The 19,220-nt window shown below is 59.5% G+C and overlaps 1 protein-coding gene across 1 annotated transcript; it reads right to left on the minus strand.

The window, feature by feature from the left end:
- Positions 1–55: 55 nt before the first annotated feature.
- On the minus strand, positions 56–15,603 carry RTN4RL2 (reticulon 4 receptor like 2). The gene is made up of 3 exons (XM_075548114.1): positions 15,573–15,603; positions 9,866–10,353; positions 56–805 (listed from the first exon to the last, which is right to left on the minus strand). The coding sequence occupies exons 1-3, from the start codon at positions 15,601–15,603 to the stop codon at positions 56–58; spliced, it is 1,269 nt and encodes a 422-aa protein (XP_075404229.1).
- Positions 15,604–19,220: the final 3,617 nt, after the last annotated feature.

Raw genomic sequence — 19,220 nt, forward strand, 5'->3', positions numbered from 1 at the left:
GGGCACTGCCCCAGCTCCAGGGGCACCCCGGTCCCCTATCGTCTCAGCACCGCAGTCAGAGGTGATGGGGCGCCAGCAGCAGGAGGCAAAGGAGAGGGGTGGGGAGCCCGGAGGCGAGCGCGGGCCCGCGGGAGTCCGGGGGCGCCTGGCAGGCGGCGCCCGGGCACGTCTGCTCGCCCCGCTGGTCCTCGCCCCCGTAGCCCCCCCAGTAGTCGTCCTCCGTGGGCGCGTCCCCGCCCTGGCGCCCCCGCGGGTCCTCGGCGGGCAGGTCTCGGTAGAGGGTGGACGGGTCGGCGGGCGGCGCGCCGGCCTCGGCCACGCCGTACAGGTGGTTGGAGGAGCTGTTGCCGCGGGCGCGGCTGCCGGGCCGCGTGGGCACCGCGGGCGGGCAGGCCAGGAAGTCGGCCTCGCGGAGGGTGCGCAGGTCGCGGCCCTGGCGCTCGGGGGGCGTGGCGCACGTCACGTCGGAGCTGGACACGCGCGCGCGCTGGAACCAGGCCCAGAGCGGGCGCGCGCGGCAGTCGCAGGCCCAGGGGTTGGCGTTGAGCCGCAGGAACTCCAGCGCGGGCAGGTCGGCCAGCGCTTCGCCAGGCAGCGAGGCCAGGCTGTTGTTGAACAGGTAGAGGATGGTGAGGCGGCTCAGGCCGCGGAAGGCCGCGCGGTGCACGCCCTGCAGCCGGTTCCCGTGCAGCAGCAGCCGGTCCAGGCTGCCCAGGCCGCGGAACACGTGCTCTGTGAGCAGCCGCAGGCGGTTCCCGTGGAGGAAGAGGTGGCTCAGGTTGGCCAGGTCCGCGAACAGGTCATCCTGTGGAGAGAGGGAGGGGCGTCCATGAGAATGACCCCCGCACCTGGACCTCACCCAGCTGGGCTTCTCAGGAGCCCCACCAAGGGGAAGGGGGAGGAAGGATAGACTGGGGCCACCTTTTGATTCCTGGCCGTGGGTTCGAATCCTGCCTCGCCTCTCCTTTCGGTGGGACAAGCAGTAGACTTGGCGCCAGTGGTTCTCAAACAGCAGCAGCTGCAGAATCCCTGGGCGGGTTCTTTAGAACAGAACTCTCCAGCACCGCCCCCAGAGCTACAAAGCTGCAGGTCTGGGTGGGTCCTTGGCGAGAGCCTGTGGTCCTGGGTGCTGCTGCTGGTGCTGGGGAAACCGAACTGTACAGACTATTGGATCCTGCCAAAGAAGCCCGGGTAGCGCAGCGGTGAAAGCACGTGGATGCGAACCCAACTGTTGGCGAATTGAACCCACTCCTTGGGAGAGAGATGTGGCAGTCTGCTTCTGTGAACGTTGTTAGGGGTCGGTACTAACTCATTCCCGACAGCCCCTATGGCCAACAGAGCGCAACATTGCCCGGTCCAGTGCCAGCCTCAGGACGGCCCACTGTTACAGCCAGTGTCAGTCCATCTCGGCGAGTCTATCCTGTAAAGATACGGGTCTTGGAAACGCTGCAGCACCATTCCACTCTGCCCCATAGGGTTGCTCCGAGTCAGAATTTGAACGGCAGTGGAGTGGCTTCTTCTCTAGCGAGGGGGCCTGGCCACTGCATCCTTACCATTTCACCAGCTTAGGGGCCAGGACTGGGAGTCAGTGCATGGGGACCCCAGCACAGCCCTCTTTTCAGGGTCGGGGTGGGGAAAGGCTTGCCAGAACCTCACAGCCGGAGGCATTGCTGGGTCAGCAGGTGCCAGGAGCTCTGGGTCTGGGGACAGGCATGCCCTCCCTTTCCTGCCTGGGAATGCCCCACCTCCCAGCCCCCACCTTCCTGTGCTCCCGCGGGTGCTCGCCCCCTCCCATCTGGCATCCACTGTCTCCGAGGCAGGAACTAAGCCTGCCAAACACCCTCTTCTTGGCCACATTGAGATCCGTCCCCCCTCAACCTTCATGCGTGCGCAGCCTCTGACACCAGCTTCCCCACCTCTTGCTGCCACCACACCAATCCTGGCTCAGGTCTCCAGCTGGCTCCCTGAACCGCCCCCTCACCCCCCACCCGCCACCTCAGCCCACTCCACCTGACCGTCCAGTCCCTGTGAGTGATGGGGGTTTCTTCTTTTCATGAAATGTCAGCAAGAGAAGGACACGCTCAGTGTGGTCTGGAGGTGGGGAGAGGAGGGCGGAGATGGGGAAGCAGGGATAATGGACATTTCAGAGGCGGGTACAGATGGGAGATCCCAGGGAATTGAGGCGCTTCTAGCCCCCAGGCCCGCTATGCAGACCCCAGAATTCCACCGTGCCTCTCCCCACTTCAGTTCTCTGCCGACCTCGTGTGTCCCTCTTTTCGGAGCCTCAGCCTTGGGGTCTACCCCACGACCCACAAGCTGTTGCCAAATCCACTTCCCCGGATGTAGCGCCCTAATCGGGGCTTTCCTCGCTCCACTGTGAAACCCGTTGTCTGTGCATTAATAAGCTCTTGCCCTCGCCCTTCCCCCACCCCACCTTCTCAGCACATCCTCTTCCGCTGGAAGACCACATCCTCCCCTTCCCAGCACTGGGTTGCTTCACAGCTTTCTGCATCCATTTGGAAGCTCACGGAAGAATCCATCCCATCCCATTCCCGGATAGTGTCCTGCTTTAAGCCTCATCTCCTTCCAACTTCCGGGTTCTGACTCCAGTCAGCCCCACTGGGGGTGTGACCCTGGGCAGCGCCAAGAACCTCTCTGGACCCCAGCTTGTGAAAGAGGCACTTGGGGTTGTTGATCCTTCAGATGCCATCTCATCCGATATTTATGAGTCGGCTAGCCGCCATTCACCCAAGCAATGCTGAGCAGCCACCCTGCCCAAAGGGGCCCCTGCCCAAGGAAGCACCAGCATCAGCACCATCAAGCCTTGACTGAATGAGAGATCTACTGGGGACCACCCAGAGCCCACACTGTCATTGGCCATCCTAACCCTACCGTGCCCGTACCACTGCCAGCGGAATAGAATGGTCCCACTGAATTTCCAAAGCTGTGGTCCCACAGGGGCAGACTGCCTTAGCTTTTACTGGAAATGCAGCAGGTTTGAACCGCTGAGCTTTCATTTAGCAGCGGAGAGCTTAACCACTGGGCCACAGGGCTCCTGGAACCCTACTGTTGTAGTTAGCTACTGTTGATGTACCACAGAAGGAAACCCGCCCGGGGCCTGCTTCAGCCCCGCGGTAGCAATCCATCTTGCCGAGGTTTTCCTTTCCCCCACTGACCCTCGAGGGTCAGTGAACACCCTATTAAAAAAACAAAACAAAAACCCAAATCCAAACACGCAGCCATCGAGTTGATGCCAACTCATAGCGACCTGGTAGGGGCAAGGCAGAACTGGCCGTGTGGGTTGCTCAGACCCTAACTCTACAAGAGTAGAAAGCCCTGTCTTTCTCCCTTGGAGGGGCTGGTGGTTTCGAACTGCTCACCTTACCGTGAGCAGCCCAAGCTGTGACCACCGGGTAATATCATCAGCCCCATTTCAGAGATTGGGGAGTGTGGTCTCAGAGAAGACAACCGCTAACACGTGGTGGGTGATGATTCGAGCTTCACCGACAAGGCACTGAACAGTTTCCCTCTGGAGTGAGCCGAAGAAGAAAAACTTTCAACATCCGAGCTGCCATGTCAATTCTGTCTGGGGGTGACTCCCTCAGTTACAGGGTAGAACTGCCCCCAGGGGCTCGTTGGCTGCAATTTTCACTAAAGCTTACCACCCAGCCTTTCTTCCTTGGTGCTGCTGGCTGGTTTCAAACTGCCAACCTCTAGGTTAACAGTTGAGTGCCAACTGTTTGTGCCACCCTGGGACCCCTGTCGTCAGGCTGAGGTGAGTGCTAGACTGAGCCCCTGACTAGCCTCGACACCCTCGCTGTCTAATGGGGGAGCTGATCAACCGGTCACCACTCGTGTCACGCCAACTCATGGTGACGCCCCGTGTGACGGAGTAGGACTACTCCATAGAGGTGGCAACAGTTGATTTTTTGCACATGGTTTACCAGGCTTTTCTTCAGAGGCACCTCTGGGTAGACTTGACCCTCCAAGCTTCTAGTTAGTAGTTAAGCACGTCACCCAGTTAGACCACTCAGGAACTCTGGAAGGAATGAGCTAAAAAGGCAGCAAAAAAACCCCAACCAACCCCACTGCCATTGAGGGGGTTCTCATTTGTGGTGACGCCATGCAGGGTTTCCGAGAGTATCCCTATATGGGAGCGGGCAGCTTCATCCAGCCGGTGGTTCTGAACCACGGGCCTTGCAGAGGGGAGCCAATGCCTCGCCCATGGCACACCCAGAGCCCCTCAAGGAACATGACCGTTACCATGAGTTGGTAAAATGGGGTCATCGGAAAGGAGGAGGATGGACACAGTGGCTGCATCACCGGCCTTCATGCCATCCACGACTGAGGATGACACAGGACCGGCCAGTGGCTTGTTGGGGGTCAGTGTGAGTCGGAACTGACTGGGCGGCACCGACGAACAGTAGTATTGGGTGGGAGCTTACTCTGAGCCAGACACCAAGCCACGTTCTTTCATTCTCACCACCAACCCCAGCCACCTCACAGATGGGTCCGTTGAGGCTCAGAGAGGTTAAGTCATTTGCCCAAAGCCACACAGCAAATTGGATTCAGACCCAGGTCTGCCTGGGTGCAGAGACGTTCTCCCATACCACGCACGCTGCACACTGCAAAGAGAACCAGTCCCGGTCTTTACCATCTACGTCGGAGTTAAGCTCCGTGAGGGGAGGGTGACTGAGTCCCGGGAACACAGGAGTGGCCACCAGGCAGCAGCAGGCACTCCCACCGATGGGGTGTCCTTGGACCTCCACAGCCTCCCTCCTGGGCAGGCCTGGCTCCCTCCCAGCTCACACCTGCACCCGGTGCCTCTCACCCCAGCCCACGTGTTTCCTCACCTGCCTGTGGCAGCTCCCAGCCTAGTTCCGCCAGGCAGTTCACAGGCAAGAACACTGTTTCTTGCTCCTCTATAAAAGGCCAGGTGTGAAGACACTCCCTTCCCATGATGCCTGGGACCGCTCATGCCAGGGTGTGTGGAACCACCACTTCCCACGCCAGACAGCCCAAGCACACCCCAAGAGGTGGGTCTCTGCCCAGGCTCATCCCGACCTCAGGCCCTGACTGCTGTGGGCCGGAGAGCTGACAAAGGGAGGTTGGGGGGCTGTTGGGTCACAATGACACGATTTATTCCACACAGTGCATGTGCTTTACAAACTCAAACTCACTCCTTGTCGCTGTTCTTTGAGGATGGTGTCACTGTCACTCCCATTTTACAGATGAGGAAACAGGTTCAGGGAGAGGGGAAGCAACATCCTAACAATATCATTAGAACGTCTCAGTGTGAGGATTCAAACTCGGACCCTCTGATCCCAGGCCCTTCCCTGCGACCCACTCAACGATGTGTGTTGGTAAGGAGGTCTCAGACGTAGTAGTACTATTAACACTACCTACTCCACCACCTGTTGCTTAGGGGCTGGCACGGACTCATGGCCGCCCCCTGGGTATCAGGAGAGCTGTGCTCTGTAGAACTTTTAGGGGCTAATTCTTAGGATAGATGGCCAGATCTTTCTTCTGAGGTGCTGCCGGATGGATTGGAACCTCTGTCCTTTCGGGTGTGCTGAAATGCCTTATGTTCTCAAACTCACACTCTTCCCTTAGGTCCGCCATAAAATCACAGCGCTGTTGTCACCCTAGGAGCCCTGGTGGTGTTGTGGTTACCAGTTGGGCTGTTAACTGCAAGGTCAGTAGTTTAAACCCATCAGCAGCTCCTCGGGAGAAAGACGGGCCTTTCTTCTCCCGTAAGAGTCACAGTCTCAGACACTCACCTGGGTAGTTCCACTTTGCCCTATAGGGCCGCTCTGAGTTGCCATCAACTCGGTGGCAGTGAGCTTGGTTTTGGGATTATCGCTGCTGTTTTAGAGATGAGGTGGAGAGGGAAAGGGGCTAAGTAATGTTTCCTTCAAAGGCATCTAGGAGCCAAGATGCCACCCTCAGTCTGGTAGGCCGGGCGGGGCCTCTGAGGACATCCCTTGCCCAGACAAACCCTATGGGGGCCCCTTAGTGATGAAAATGGCCTCGGCTGAGGAGGTCAGACCCTGTGGCTCTCCCATGTGTGGCATCAGGCAGGCCCCTGGGCCTTGGGAACCTTCCTCCCTGTCAAATGGGTACAGCCCTCTCCATGGCCACACTGCTGTGAAGTTCAATGGGATGCTGAGAACATAGAGCCCCCACTCACAGGGACAAGGGTTTATGAGACTTCAAATGAGAGACCGCTAGAGGCCTACAAGAATTAGGGCAGCGATTTCCAACCTGTGGGTCACCACCCCTTTGGGGATTGAACGATCCTTTCACAGGGGCCGCCTGATTTGTAACAGTAGCAGAATGACAGTGATGAAGTAGCAACGAACATAATTTTATAGTTGGGGTGAGGGCACCACGTGAGGAACTGTATGAAAGGGTCGCGGCCTGAGGAAGGTTGAGAACCACTGAGTTATGGAGTCTTAGGACACCCATTTCTTGGCTGGCAAGAAGGATGACAACCATATCCTAACCCCAAACCACCACCATCACCACCACCTAGTGGCCACCAAGTCAACCCTGCCTCAGGGTGACCCCATGTATGTCAGGGGAGAACTATGTGCCATAGGGCTGTTTGGTCATCCCCCATCCCCCCCACTAGAAGGCTGTTTTTCGTAAGTCTGTCCTTTCTTGTGAGGTGCCTCTGGGTGGAGTCAGATTTCCAACCTTTTGGTGAGCAGTGAGCATGTTAACCTCGTGCACCACGTTGGCACCCCCATCTCCTGACGAGATTTGCGAATGAGATGGGGTGCATGGGTGCATTTTGCAAAGGGTGGCCCAAATCCACCTCTGTTGAGTTGATTCCAACTGATAGTGTCCCTGTGGGGGCAGAATAGAACGGCTCCCTGGGGTTTTCACAGCTGTCAATCTCTATAGAAACAGACAGCCTCATCATTCTCCTGGGCAGGAGTGCCTGGTTAAGACCTTTGGGTTGGCAGGTCAGTGCTCAACCTGCCACACCAGCAGGATCCCAGGGAGGCTGTGACGTGCTGAGTAAGTAAGTTAAGGCACGTTAAGGGTGCAGGGTTCTAGGGACCCCCAGGACCTCAGGGAAATCTTTGAAGTTGACTCCAATCTCTAAGTTCATAGACAAGCATGTTCTCAAGCCATCCCCGTAGCTGCTGGATGACGTTTCTTTGGTTGGTTGTTCTTAATAGCCTCTTAACAAGCATTTACATAGTGCTTACCGTATGCCAAGCACTATTCTAAGGGCTTTATAAATTATTCATGCATTTCATCCTTGTAAGATCCCTAGGAGATAGGGGCTACTGCGACCTCCCCTTTTCCAGATGGGAAAACAGAGGCCCAAGAGGTTTATAAGGAAGTCACCATTCTGGCAAAGGGCAGGGTTGAGACCCGCCAAGTGCTTCGCACAGCCCACAGTGTGGGCATGGAATTACGATGGATACAATAATAACACACAGCATAGTTTCCCATCCTACCATGTATTTGACTTCCAGTTGGCCTCCTCCCTTCCTCCACCCCACCCCCCAAAAAAGCTGTCAAGCGGATGTCGACTCCTCTCCGCCCAGTGGGTCACAGAGCAGAGGTGACTCCTCTCCGCCCAGTGGGTCACAGAGCAGAGGCGCTCCAAAGGCTTTTCTTGGCTGAGATCTTTCCAGAAGTGGCTCGCCAGGCCTTCCTCCCAAGGCATGCTGGGTGGGTTCCACTGAGCACAAACCATTTCTGTGTCCCCACCGTAAGGGTATTTCTATGAAGGCAGGGGACTGTTGCCTGTTTGGCAAGGCTGTCCCTCAGTGCCTAGCAGAGGTGGGTCCTCACACGAACAGCACTATCAACCATTGCCAGATCTGGAGACCAGCAGGGTCACCACCCACCCCCGCCCCCCAGCTGGGGATGAGGATTGGCCTCCCAGGTCTGTGGGGCAGAGGTTTTAGATTCCCCCACCCCCTCCAAGTCAGAGGTGGTGTAGAAAGAAGAGGAATTTTTTCCCCCTTGGGTGGTTTGGAGGGGTGTGGCTGCTTCCTGGGGAAATGAAAAGGCAGGAATTGACTGTCAAACAGTCAACATAACAACAACAATAAACAATAATTAGATCGATAATAATCAAGATAAATAAGTGACTGCCATTCCTTCCGTTTCCAGGGCATCCGTGTTCCCTTGCTTTGACAAGTCTGCCTCCCTGCTGCTGTCATCGCTGCTGTCATCGTCTTCCCCCAAGCGAGCAGAGGGGACAGGTTTGAGGGACAAGGCTCTAGAACAGCGGTTCTGAACCTGTGGGGGTCGAAGGACCCTTTCACAGGGGTCACCCAATTCATCACAGTAGCAAAATGACAGTGATGATGGAGCAATGAAAAGAATTTTATGATGGGGGGGTCATCACCACATGAGGAACTTCATGAAAGGGTCACGGCATGAGGAAGGTTGAGAACCACTGCTCTAGAAGGTGGGGTTTCCCTCTGCCCCATTGCCCAGGAGGCTGGTGAGAGGCAGAACCTTTCTGGAACACACTGGGGCAGGTGATTCTGCCCTCTCGCTCCACTTTCCCGGGCTGTGGGAGGACCCAGGTGGGGGGTGGGGTGAGAAAGCTGCCACAGGCCTCTTGGCAGAGCCCCCTAAAGGCAAATGGCAGGTGGGGGGGGGCGCGGGGAACCACAGAAAGAGATGCGTACATACACTCAGACAGACATGGGGGTGTGTGTAGAGTGGGTGTGTGAAGGGAGACAGACAGACGGGGGAGGCAAGTTAGTGGAGAGTGGAGAGCGGCAGAGGGACCAAAAGGGGTAGACCAACAGACAGGCAGAGGGAGAAAGCGAGGGACTAGGAAAGTTGGCGCAAGAGAAGTGGAACCCAAACCCATTGCCTTCAAATGGATTCTCACTCATGGAGACACAGTTACAGAGCAGAACTGCCCAAACTGGGGCTTCCAGCTACTGCTCTCTGGGCAGTGTAACTGATCAGGAGTTGAACCGGAAGCTGAAAGGTTGGCAGATGGAAGCCACCCAGAGGCAGCTCAGAAGACAGGCCTGGCGGCTCTCTTGGAGCCCCTGTCGGGCACACACAGCTGTACCCTGCACACATAGGAGCTGCTCTCAGCGGCAGTGAAAGCCAGGGGTCATTACAGAAATGAATTGCCAGGCCTTACTTCTGTGGGGCTCTGGATGGGTTGACACCACCAACATCTCTGTTTTCATCAAACACAGATGTGTTGGGAGCAGACCGCCTGGGGTAGACCAAGGAAGGCAGATAGAATAGCCGAGTAAAGAAAACGGAGATAGAACTGAGAAAAACCACCACCCCGGTGACTAAATCTTCTACAGGAGCAGGCAGCCTCATCTTTCTCCCAAAGAGTGGCCATTGGGTTTGAACCACTGACCATGCAGTCAGCAGCCCAACAATGCTTATCCTGCTGTACCACTAGAACCCTCTAAAACTTTGGAGGAAAAAACAAACTGCCATCGAATCGATGCCGACTCACAACCACCCCATAAGACAGTGTAGAACTGCCCCTGTGGGTTTCTGAGATAGTAACTCTTTACAGGAGTAGAAAGACTCATCTTTTTCCCATGGAGCGGCTGGTGGTTTCGAACTCCTGACCTTGCAGTTAGCAGCCCAATTTGTAACCACGATGTCAGCCTGGCTCCTTAAACTTAGAAACCCAAGCCTAAACCCAAACTCACTGCCAATGAGTCAGTGCTGACTCCTAGTGGTTCACAAGAGTAGAAAGTCCAGCCTTTCTTCAAGGAGGTGCTTGCTGGTGGTTTTGAACTGCTGACCATGATGTTCACCAGCGCTCCTTAAATTTAGAATTGGAGCAGGGAAATAGAAGGAGCCACTGAGGCAGGAGGGCGATGCGGCAGGGCAGGCTTACCTGGAGGTGGAGCAGGCTGTTCTCCTGGAGGTAGAGGTACTGCAGGCTGACCAGGCCTCGGAAGATGTTGCCGGGCAGGCTGCTGAGCTGGCAGCGGTACAGATGCAGGGACTGCAGCCGGTCCAGGCCCTGGAAGGTGTCGGGCTCCAGGGAGCGCAGGTGGCGGTTGTCGCCCAGGTCCAGCTCCTCGAGCGCCTGCAGGCGGCGGAAGGTGCCCGGGTAGATGGTGGAGAGGTTGTTGGAGAAGAGCCACAGGGTGAGCAGGTTGGGCCCGAAGGTACCAGGCCGCAGCGTGCGGATGAGGTTGTTCTGCAGGAACAGTCGCTGTGTGCTGGGCGGCAGGGACAGCGGCACCGAGGAGAAGTTGTTGGCCTGGCAGCTGACGGTGGGCGGGGACGAGTAGCAGGTACAGAGCATAGGGCAGCTGGGGGCTGCAGGAGGCAGGGCCAGGGCCAGGAGTGTCAGCAGGAGGCAGGCCGAGGCAGGACCTGTGGAGAGAGGGGAGGGCTTTACTGGGCAGGCTGCCAGGGCAGGCGTGCGGGCCACCTGGGGCCTGCCCACTCTGTAAAGGCCAGGGCTAAATTGTGTGTGTTGGGGGGCAAGGAGGGGAAGGGGCTGTTCTGAGTGCAACTTCAGAGTCCCAAGAAGAAGTGCTGGCCCTGTCTCCTTTTTGAGGGTCCTGGTATGTGGAAAAGTAGAGGTGTCCCAGGAGGACATTTCTCAGGGCGCTGGGATGTGTTTCACGTTTCTGGCACACATCCGAACTTTCCACCCAGTCTTTCCCCTCTGTGCCTGGACTGCTTTAGGGACGGGCTTTTCCCTCAGTAGGAACACCTGGCCCGACTGTTTCTGGGGGAGGGGGGGCTGCTGTTGGTAGAGGGCTCAGTGGCAACTCTGTCTGAGCAGATGCCAGCAGACACAGTGGTGGAAGCCAGCTGTCTCCAGACCCTGCCAGCTGGCCCTTGGGCTATATTAATGGCCTCAGGTGAGAGCCACCCAGACAGACCCGAGAGCCTCTGTGAGTAAGGCCACCTGGCCAGCCTGGGGATGGACCGGCTTCGCTTGGTGCCTCGCTCCTGCCTCTCTTCTCTTCCTGCCGTGTCCCTCAAATGGGGAGTCCTGAGGGTCCCGGGCTCATTGGTTCTCCCCACCACTTGCAACCAGCTAGTCTCAGAGAGAATGCAGTTTACTAGGCCCCCACTGCAGAGTCAGCATCCCTGGGTGAGCCCAGCAACCTTCACCGCCACCCCCAGTCACTCTCGTTTACTACTGTCCCCGCCCCGCCCCGCCCCCGCCCCCCCCAAAGGAACTTTTGAGGGTTAGACACAGTCAAGCCCCGCCTGATACAGATGGGGCAGGTCCTATGAGAGCAAAGGGCTGGGGGCTAAGGAGTCTCCCATCACCCCCGGTGTTCCTGTGCCATCACAGGGGGTACAAGTCCCCTCATCACCCTTGCCACCCGCCCTGATTGCAGCTGATAACAATTCTGGAGGAAAGGGTGCCCTGTGCCCCCAAAGCCAGGCAGGGATTCACCTCTATTGCCTAGAGGCAACATGAGAAGACAGAAAGGTGGAGCCTGGCCCTTGATCCCAAGGACCCAGGCTCCCTGGCTCCTAGGCCCAGGAGGGACTGAATGGGTGTTTTTTGGTGTGGCTATTCTGAGGCTGTGCCTTGCACCCGCCGGCCTGCTCCTGGGTGCAGGGCTGCGAGCATCTCCCGCTCCCGAAGTCAGAGTGTAAGAACTCCTCGTGTGCATGTGATTCTGGGGGACTGTGAGCCAGCTGCTCACCACCTGAAGTGCCACCGAGCCAGGTGTGGCCGTGCTCTCCCAGCTGCTCCAGTGGCCACCTCTGGTGGGAACACACACCACAGGGGTGGGCTCAGGGTAGGGGACGATGCGTGTGTGCGCGTGAGAGCGTGTGCGTGCGAGAGCGTGTGCTGGCTGTCCTCCGCGTGTGTGAGCGCCGGGCCCCATGCGTGTGTAGGCAGGGTGTGATGTAATAATACCCAGTGACACAGCCACTGCTGTTCCATTCGTTCACACCGCCTCTGCCTTTCTCGGCCCTTCTCACCCCTCCCCCGGGCGGCGTTTCACGATTACTTTCTCCTCCCTGGTTGCTCGGAGCCACGTGGGGTGGAGGAGCCTGTCTCTCACCCCTCATTCGAACCAGGCAGGGGTGGGGCGAGGGAGCATGGTGGGGGAACCCAGCCCGGTGGGTGTCACAATGCTTGGGGACTGGGGCATAGACATGGTCATAGCAGAGCTGGAAAGATTCTCCAGGATCATCGGGTTCAACCTCCTGCTCCACTGAGGTGGAAACGGGGGCCCAGAGAGGGCAAGTGACTTGCCCAAGGTCACACAGCAAAGTGGTGGCGGGCCCAGGGCCAGAAAGGAGGCTTCTGACACCCAGCCAGGCCACTTCCCTTCCTGTCAGAGTCACCCTCTCAGATCTGCTTCCCCAAGGACTTGACACCAGAGGAAGCCAAATCCTTCCCTGATCTCTTAATCCTAGCCTCCCTCTGGAGGATTACAGAGGAGCTCCCCCACGCTCCCAGGCTGCCTGCTACCTGACAGCAAAAAGGGTCATGGAGGCCCAGAGGCCCCGAGGATAGGGGCCAGTCCCCTAGTTTCTCCAGCTTGGAGGTCTCCCAGAGCTGGTGAGGGCCCCCATGCATCCCTCACCCACAACCCCTACCTCCGAAGTCCTTGATGTGGCCAATGCTCCCCTCTCTCTGACACGTCCTCTCTTGCCCAGTAACCCCCTACCTCACTGCAGCCTACATTCCCCAGCCCAGGTCAGTGGTCCCTGCAGGCTATCTGAGGAGGGACCCTGAGTGGGGGACCCCTGCCATGGCAGCCGCTTCGAGCCAGAGCCAGCGACTCTGTTGCCATTTCTGGCCCTCGCCGCAAAGCAGCTGTAACCCAAGGAGCCTCATCCATAATTCAGGCTGCGGCTCTCACTGGAGGCGAGGAGGAGGGGAAGGTGGGGGGCTCCAGGCTTCTCGGCCCCCAGGCCCAGCTCTTCAGCGCCCTGGGCAGCAGGCGGGCAGCGGAGGCTGGCAAGCTGTGCCTTCCCCTCCCTCCATTCCTCTCATTCCTGCCTGCTGGGTGCCCTTCCCTTTCTGGCCTCAGTCAGCTCCCTTACCCAGCCATGTCTTAGTCTCTTGGCTACCACTTCAGAGCCTCCTTGCTCCACTCCGGTCCCCAGGCTGTGATTCCCAGTAGAGACTGGGGAAAAAGGCACAGGGTGTCAGGGATGGCAGGTGGCAGGGGGACCCCTCAGCACCCTCTAAAGTGACATGTCATCTGACAGGGGGTCCCCTGGGGCTGGAAAAGGGCAGGGCCATTTTCTGAGCGAGCAGCCCAGCCCTTCCTGACCCCTGACAGCCTTGCCTTCTGTATCTTTCTCGGAAGCATTTATCTCATCCGTCCCCCTCGCTTCCCACCCCATCCTCTCCCCAGTCTCCCCACCAAATCTGCTGGTGATGGCCTGACTTGGCAGCTGGGTACATTGGGTAAAGGAGGGTCCCATCATATTAAGCACCTACTGTGTGCCAGGCAGCCTATTTTCACACATCAACGTCTTGATCCAGAGATTAGAGCATGCATCACATATCCCACTGTAAGGTCACCATCATGGTCCCCATTTTTCCCCAGAGGGAAGGGAGGCTCTGGAACAGGCAGTAGGCTGCCTCAGGCCATCAACTAGTTCAAAGTGGAGCCCACATTAAAAGGTAGGGATGGTGAGAGGGGTCTCTCTGGCCTCTGGAGACCAGCTCTGCATGGCCTAGAGAGGAAGTGGGGGCACACACAGAGTCCAGGTGCCTGGGGCTGGGTCAGCCACTAGTCTGTGGCAGGATGGCCTTTTGGAGTCACCGTTAGGAGACCCAGGTACTGTTGGAAACTTTCCTAGAAGAGACGACCAGTGTCCAGAAGGTTTGGCCAGGAAATGTAATAGAGGCCAGAACACGTATCGACTCGGACAACTGAGAGGTCCAGAGCCCCAAAGTATCCATTGCCCTAGGGATGATGGTCAAGGACCCTAGACCAACTGGAGTACCAGGGGTCAGAAGCTGCTCTCACCCCAGGAGTCCCATGGAAGGAAGGGGATCCATTCGAGGAGGGCTGACAGGAGTTGGGGTGCCAGCACACAGGACAGGGGGGGTTGGCCCAGGGTGGGCCCTAGACAGAAAGCTGATGGGGGTCAGGCCTCCGGTCCTGGAAGAGGTAGCTCAGGGCCCTTGTCCAGCAGGCTTCGAGGAAGGGCCAGGCCCTACAGGGCAGATGCTGAGGGGGCCGGGGCTGAGGAGGTGGGAGTTGAGATGGGATGGAGGTGGTGAAGCCAGTGACGCAGGGGCCTGGGGAGGCACTGACGCGGGCGACGAGGGTTAGAGCTGCTGCAAACAGCTTCTCACTCTGCCAGAATGTGACACCCCAAAATAAGCAGCTACTGTGGCGGTGGCTGCAGGCTCCGACGGGGCCCAGAGATATAAATGGCAGCACGAAGCCAGAGTACCCACCCTCTCCCCCTTGCAGCTGCCCCCAAGGCCCTGAGCCCAGAGCCCCCAGCCTGGCCCACCAGCCCCTCCTCAGAGAAGGGGTGGGAGAAACGAGCAAGAGCAGGGTGGGAAGGCAGGGCTTTACACGTGGAAGTGGTTACCAGAAGCTTCTTTGTCTCCTCTCTGGGAAGCCCCCACCCCGTCCCTCTCTCCCACCCTTTTCTTCTCTTCCCTTCCCTCATCTCCAGCCAGCTCCCCGCCCCCCACCAGCCTATCTCCATCTGTGGGTCCCGGGGGGGCCCCCCTCCTCCTGGTCCAATCTCTTCTATTCACCACCCCAGCCCATCTCCACTGCTTTCTGATCCAGTAAGGGGCCGGGGTGGGGGTCCCAGCCGTCATCTTCATCTTTGCTTCAGTAACTCCCCCCCACCCCCAATTCTGGATCCCTGTCATGATGTCTTTCCAGCCCTCCCATAATCTCCTCTCCTTTCCCCTCCCCACTTCAGCTCCATTTCCTGGGCTGTACATCCCCCACCCCTCCACTCACCTTTATACCTCATTTTCCTTTGTAGCTTCTCCCACAGCCCCAACCACTTTCTCCCCCCTTACCACCCTCTTCCCACCACCCCTCCTCTGACCCATTCTCCTCTCAACCCTGCCCCCAGTCGCGGGCCCACACTTGTCCTTCAATCCCTCAATCGGTGGAACTAGCCTGCCATCTGTTCTACAGAGGAGGGCCCTTTGGAACCCTGGCTACACCCCGGACCCTCATAGTCGGTCACCTACCCACACCCTTCACCTCCCAGGTGACAGAAAGTGCTGAGGCACGGGGCTCCAGGAGTTGCTGAGTCGGCGCTTCCCCAGCCGGCCCGAGTCCTCCACGTTCCCGGGAGCAGGTGGAGCCGGGACGGCAGAACCTGAGCTTCCCAACCCCCGGCCGGCTCGGGCTCGCTGGCCCCTGGTGTTCCCCACTCAGTCACGGTCACGAGCACACCGCGCACTCCCGCAGGCTCCCAACCCGGCCGCAACCAGCCAGCGGAGGGGCGGGGGCGGGGCCGGGCGCTCAGCCGGCCCCCTGTGGGGCTCCCCTAACCCCCATGCCTGCCCCACCCTAGGCCGGAGTTGGGGAGGGGCTGCCCTGCTCCCCTCCCCGAGGGGTGTTTCCACTACCCCAGTCCACCCACCTCCGGCCACCCCAGGTCCCTACCTTGCAGCAGGCGCGGGAGCCCGGGCAGCATCTTGTCTCGCCGCTCGGGGGAGGGGGCGGCGGGGGCAGGGCGCTCCCCGAGCCCGCCAGACGGACGGCGGGGACTCCGGGCGGCCCGAGGGTCCTAGGACGCTGTGGCCGGGCCGCGGCGCTCTACCCTGCGCCCCCCGGGCTGCGGGGCTCGGGAGGAGCCATCGGCCCGGACGAGACGGGACGGGCGCGACGGGGCGGGGAGAGCCGGCCGTCGATAGCGGGTGCCCGGCGCCCCCCCAGCAGCTCGGCCCGCGCGGGTCCGTCCGTGCACGCTCCGTGCGCCCCGGTCGCTCGCCGAGGGAGAGTGGGGACCGCGGGGAAGCGCTTCTCAACTACCCCCTCCTTCTCGCACTCGCTGGCTCCTCCCTCGCTTCCTGGCTGCCGCCTTAACCCCTTCCTGGCCACTAGGAGGCGGGAGCGGCTCGCTCGCCCCCTCCATCCTGGCCCCCTCTCCTCCTTGGGGGACCTGGGGAATTGTCTTCGATCGCCTGCGCGGCGCCACGCTTCTAGAGAAATCCCTTTCCGAGGGGGAGCGGCAATGGAAGGGAATCCCGTAGACTTGTCCTGTTCTCACCTCCCAACTGCCTCGTGGGAGCCGGCCACCGGGGTCCGCAGCTCCCGCCCTCGGCGCCCCGCGCCAGCTCCCGGGTCTCTGGGAGCTCCCCGCCCAGCGAGAGGCCGCCTTCCCTTCCTTCCGCAGACCCCAAGCCCAGAGTGCGTGACTGTTAGAATACGCGTAGATGTGAGAGTTGTGTGTGCAAGCGCGCGAGTGAGTAGACGGGCGTGCACGCGCTCGAGGACGCGTGTGCAGGTGGGACTGGGAATGCTTGCGCGCTGCCTTTTATATGGGCCGGGGGCGCGGGAGCGGCGCACCGGGGAGTGTCGGGGGCCCGCAGCCGCCGTCGCGCGCGGCCGGGCCGGGAGAAGGGGCCTGGGCGCGCCAGCCGGGCCAGGGGAAGCGCGAGTGTGTGAGTCCCGGGTGTGGACGCCCCTCCGTGCAGTTTGGAGCAGGTGCAAGTTTGGGCGCGCGTGTGTGTGTGTGCGCCCGTGCGCGCGGGTTTTTGCGCCGACGCGTGATGTGTCTGAGAGAGGGTGTCTCAGTCCACCCTCCGGGGGGTGGGAGGGCAGGCAGGCTGGAAAGAGGGGGGCGGAGGAGAGCCCTAAAGGGGGGAGGGGGAGGCCCGCCGGAGAAGCTAGGCGAAGCTTCTCGCTGGTGTCCTTTACTCCTTTAGAAGGAAGTGAATACTGGTCCCACCGGGACCCCGGGGGTCCCTAGTGCCCGCGTGCCCGCTCGTGCAGGCCGGGATCCCGCTCCGCCTGGCCCTGCCCCGGCCCCAGGCGCCTGCCGCCTGGCTCTCTGGAGCCGTCGGGACGTGGGGCAGGCGCGCAGCCCGAAGGGGAGTCACTTCACGGATGGTCGCCAAGCGGCGCGGGCGGGGTGGGCGCTGCCGGAGCGGCGTGCGCGTACAGCCGGTGCCAGGGCCATCTGCGCGTAGCCGAGCCGGCGCGACCACTCCCGAGGGAACCCCCCCTCCACCCCCAGCACACACACATCCTCTGCCCCTCCCTTCCCATGTGCCCGGGTCCAGCGCAGGGCCTGGCAAACAGACGGCACTTTATAAATGCTCGCCTTCCTGCCCACTCATTCTCGGCGCATTCGGTAGTTCTCGGCTTCGCGCTTGTTGTCTGTCTTCCATCTCCCTCGTTTTCTCCCCCCCCACCCCCGCTCTTATTCAAACGATATGGTCCCCGTCTCCCATTCCCCGCCACCCCCACCCCCTTTGTTCTCCCTCTCATCTCTCTATCTCTTCCTTTTCTCTTTCCCAATCTCTTTCTCCTGCTATGCATCTGTCCTTCTGTCTGTCACTGTCTCTGTGTCTCTGGCACCCTGTTTTCCACCTCGTTGCCCCTAAGGTCATTAACAGGCAGGGCCCTCCTGCTGGGAGCCCTGGTGGCCGTGGTGGGTTACTCCTTGAACTGCTCCCCACAAGGTCAGCAGTTCAAACCCACCAACCGTTCTGCCGGAGAAAGACCAGGCTCTCTCCTCCCATGAAGATGCACAGACTCAAACCCAAAAGGACAGCTGTACCCTGCCCTATAGGGGTCTCTCCGAGTTAGGATTTCATGAGGCACGTGCGTTTTGGTTTCGGGCCACTGGCACCTCCGAGCTCGGGCACCCGCTGTTGGTTCTATCCTCTGACCTTGGGGATTCCAGGCCTTTCTTTCTCGGCACCTAGTTTTCTTTTCCAGGTCAGGCTGGGGCGGACAGGGGCGTTCCAGGGGCTCCTGCCCCCGCCCCCCTCCATCTCGCCTGCGTGCGTTTCCGAGACCCACCCTGCTGGGCTGCGCCTGGGGAGAGGGCCTGGAGGGGGTGGTGGGGAGGGAGTGTTGGGGGTAGCAGGGTGGGATTTGGCGTCCTTCCCCGGAATGAGCCGCGGCACAATCTGTCGCTGGGTTTGTTTGCGGAGCTGCCTCCGGAGCGCAGTGGGGCTGGCTCCCAGGGAGTGAAATATCACAAGATGCGGAGACAGACGCTGAGGGGCGGGTGGGCGGCGGGCTGACTCAGGTGTGCTGTCATCGGCTCCCAGGGCCCCGCTCCTCAGAGGGGGGTGGGGGTGCCCCCGTTCCCCCCCCCCCCGCAACACAGGCAGGCATCCCAACTGGGAGAGGAGCCCCCATCCTGGGGTGAGCTTTAGGAAAAGGGTGCCCCTGCCAATAATCCCTGACTCCAGGACTCTCCTCAAAGCCCGGGAGCTGCAGAGGACACCCTTAATTTGTGTATCCCCCTCCACCCCCCATGGTCACACCTCTCTGCTCATCCCACCAGGAGAATGGCTCTGCTTCCTATACTTATCCGTAGACTGCCCCCATCCCCTATAGACTGCCACCTTTTCCAGGGCAGGGAACTCCTGCCCTCTCTGTGTCCCCAGAGGGTGCTCAGCGAACACTGGTGAATGAAGGGATGAGTGGATGGAGGCTGGCTGGGCTCAATTGACAGGAAATACCACAATTTGCTCGCGCCTAGGGATTATTCTGGCCTTTTTTTCCTTCCCACCCACCCTTGCAGCCCCTCCCCGCCCAGCACAGGGAATTGGACACAGAACTGGCCTTGGAGCCTGATGGCTGTTGTTCTTTGGTGATCCCACACGATGAACTCTGCTCCGAGCCTCAGTTTCGAGACCACTTCCTTACTCCTCACCAAAACTAACCAACCAACCAACAACAAATGCATTGCCATCAAGTCGATGGCGACCCGACAGGACAGGTTAGAACTGCCCCTGTGGGTTTCTGAGACTAACTTTTTATGGGAGTAGAAACCCTCCTCTTTCTCCCGTGGAGCAGCTAGTGGTTTAGAACTGCTGGCCTTGCAGTCCGCTGCCCAACGTGTAGCTACAGCTCCCTGATGAGGTCACAGTAAATCTCCAGACACTTTAGGCAAGAGAAAGTGCTTCAAGGGACGACCCTGCCCATGCCTGTGGCAGTGGCCATTGTCAAGACTGTTTGGGTGGCGATTCTTAGGATTTTCTCCAAGTACAAGCAGGCGCCAGGAGTCCATGAGGCTTGAGATCCGAAGGAGCAGATTGATGGAAGAGTGTGTGGCAGGGCATCTAGAAG

The sequence above is a fragment of the Tenrec ecaudatus genome, chromosome 4 (assembly GCF_050624435.1).
Source record: "Tenrec ecaudatus isolate mTenEca1 chromosome 4, mTenEca1.hap1, whole genome shotgun sequence".
Lineage (NCBI taxonomy): Eukaryota > Metazoa > Chordata > Mammalia > Afrosoricida > Tenrecidae > Tenrec > Tenrec ecaudatus.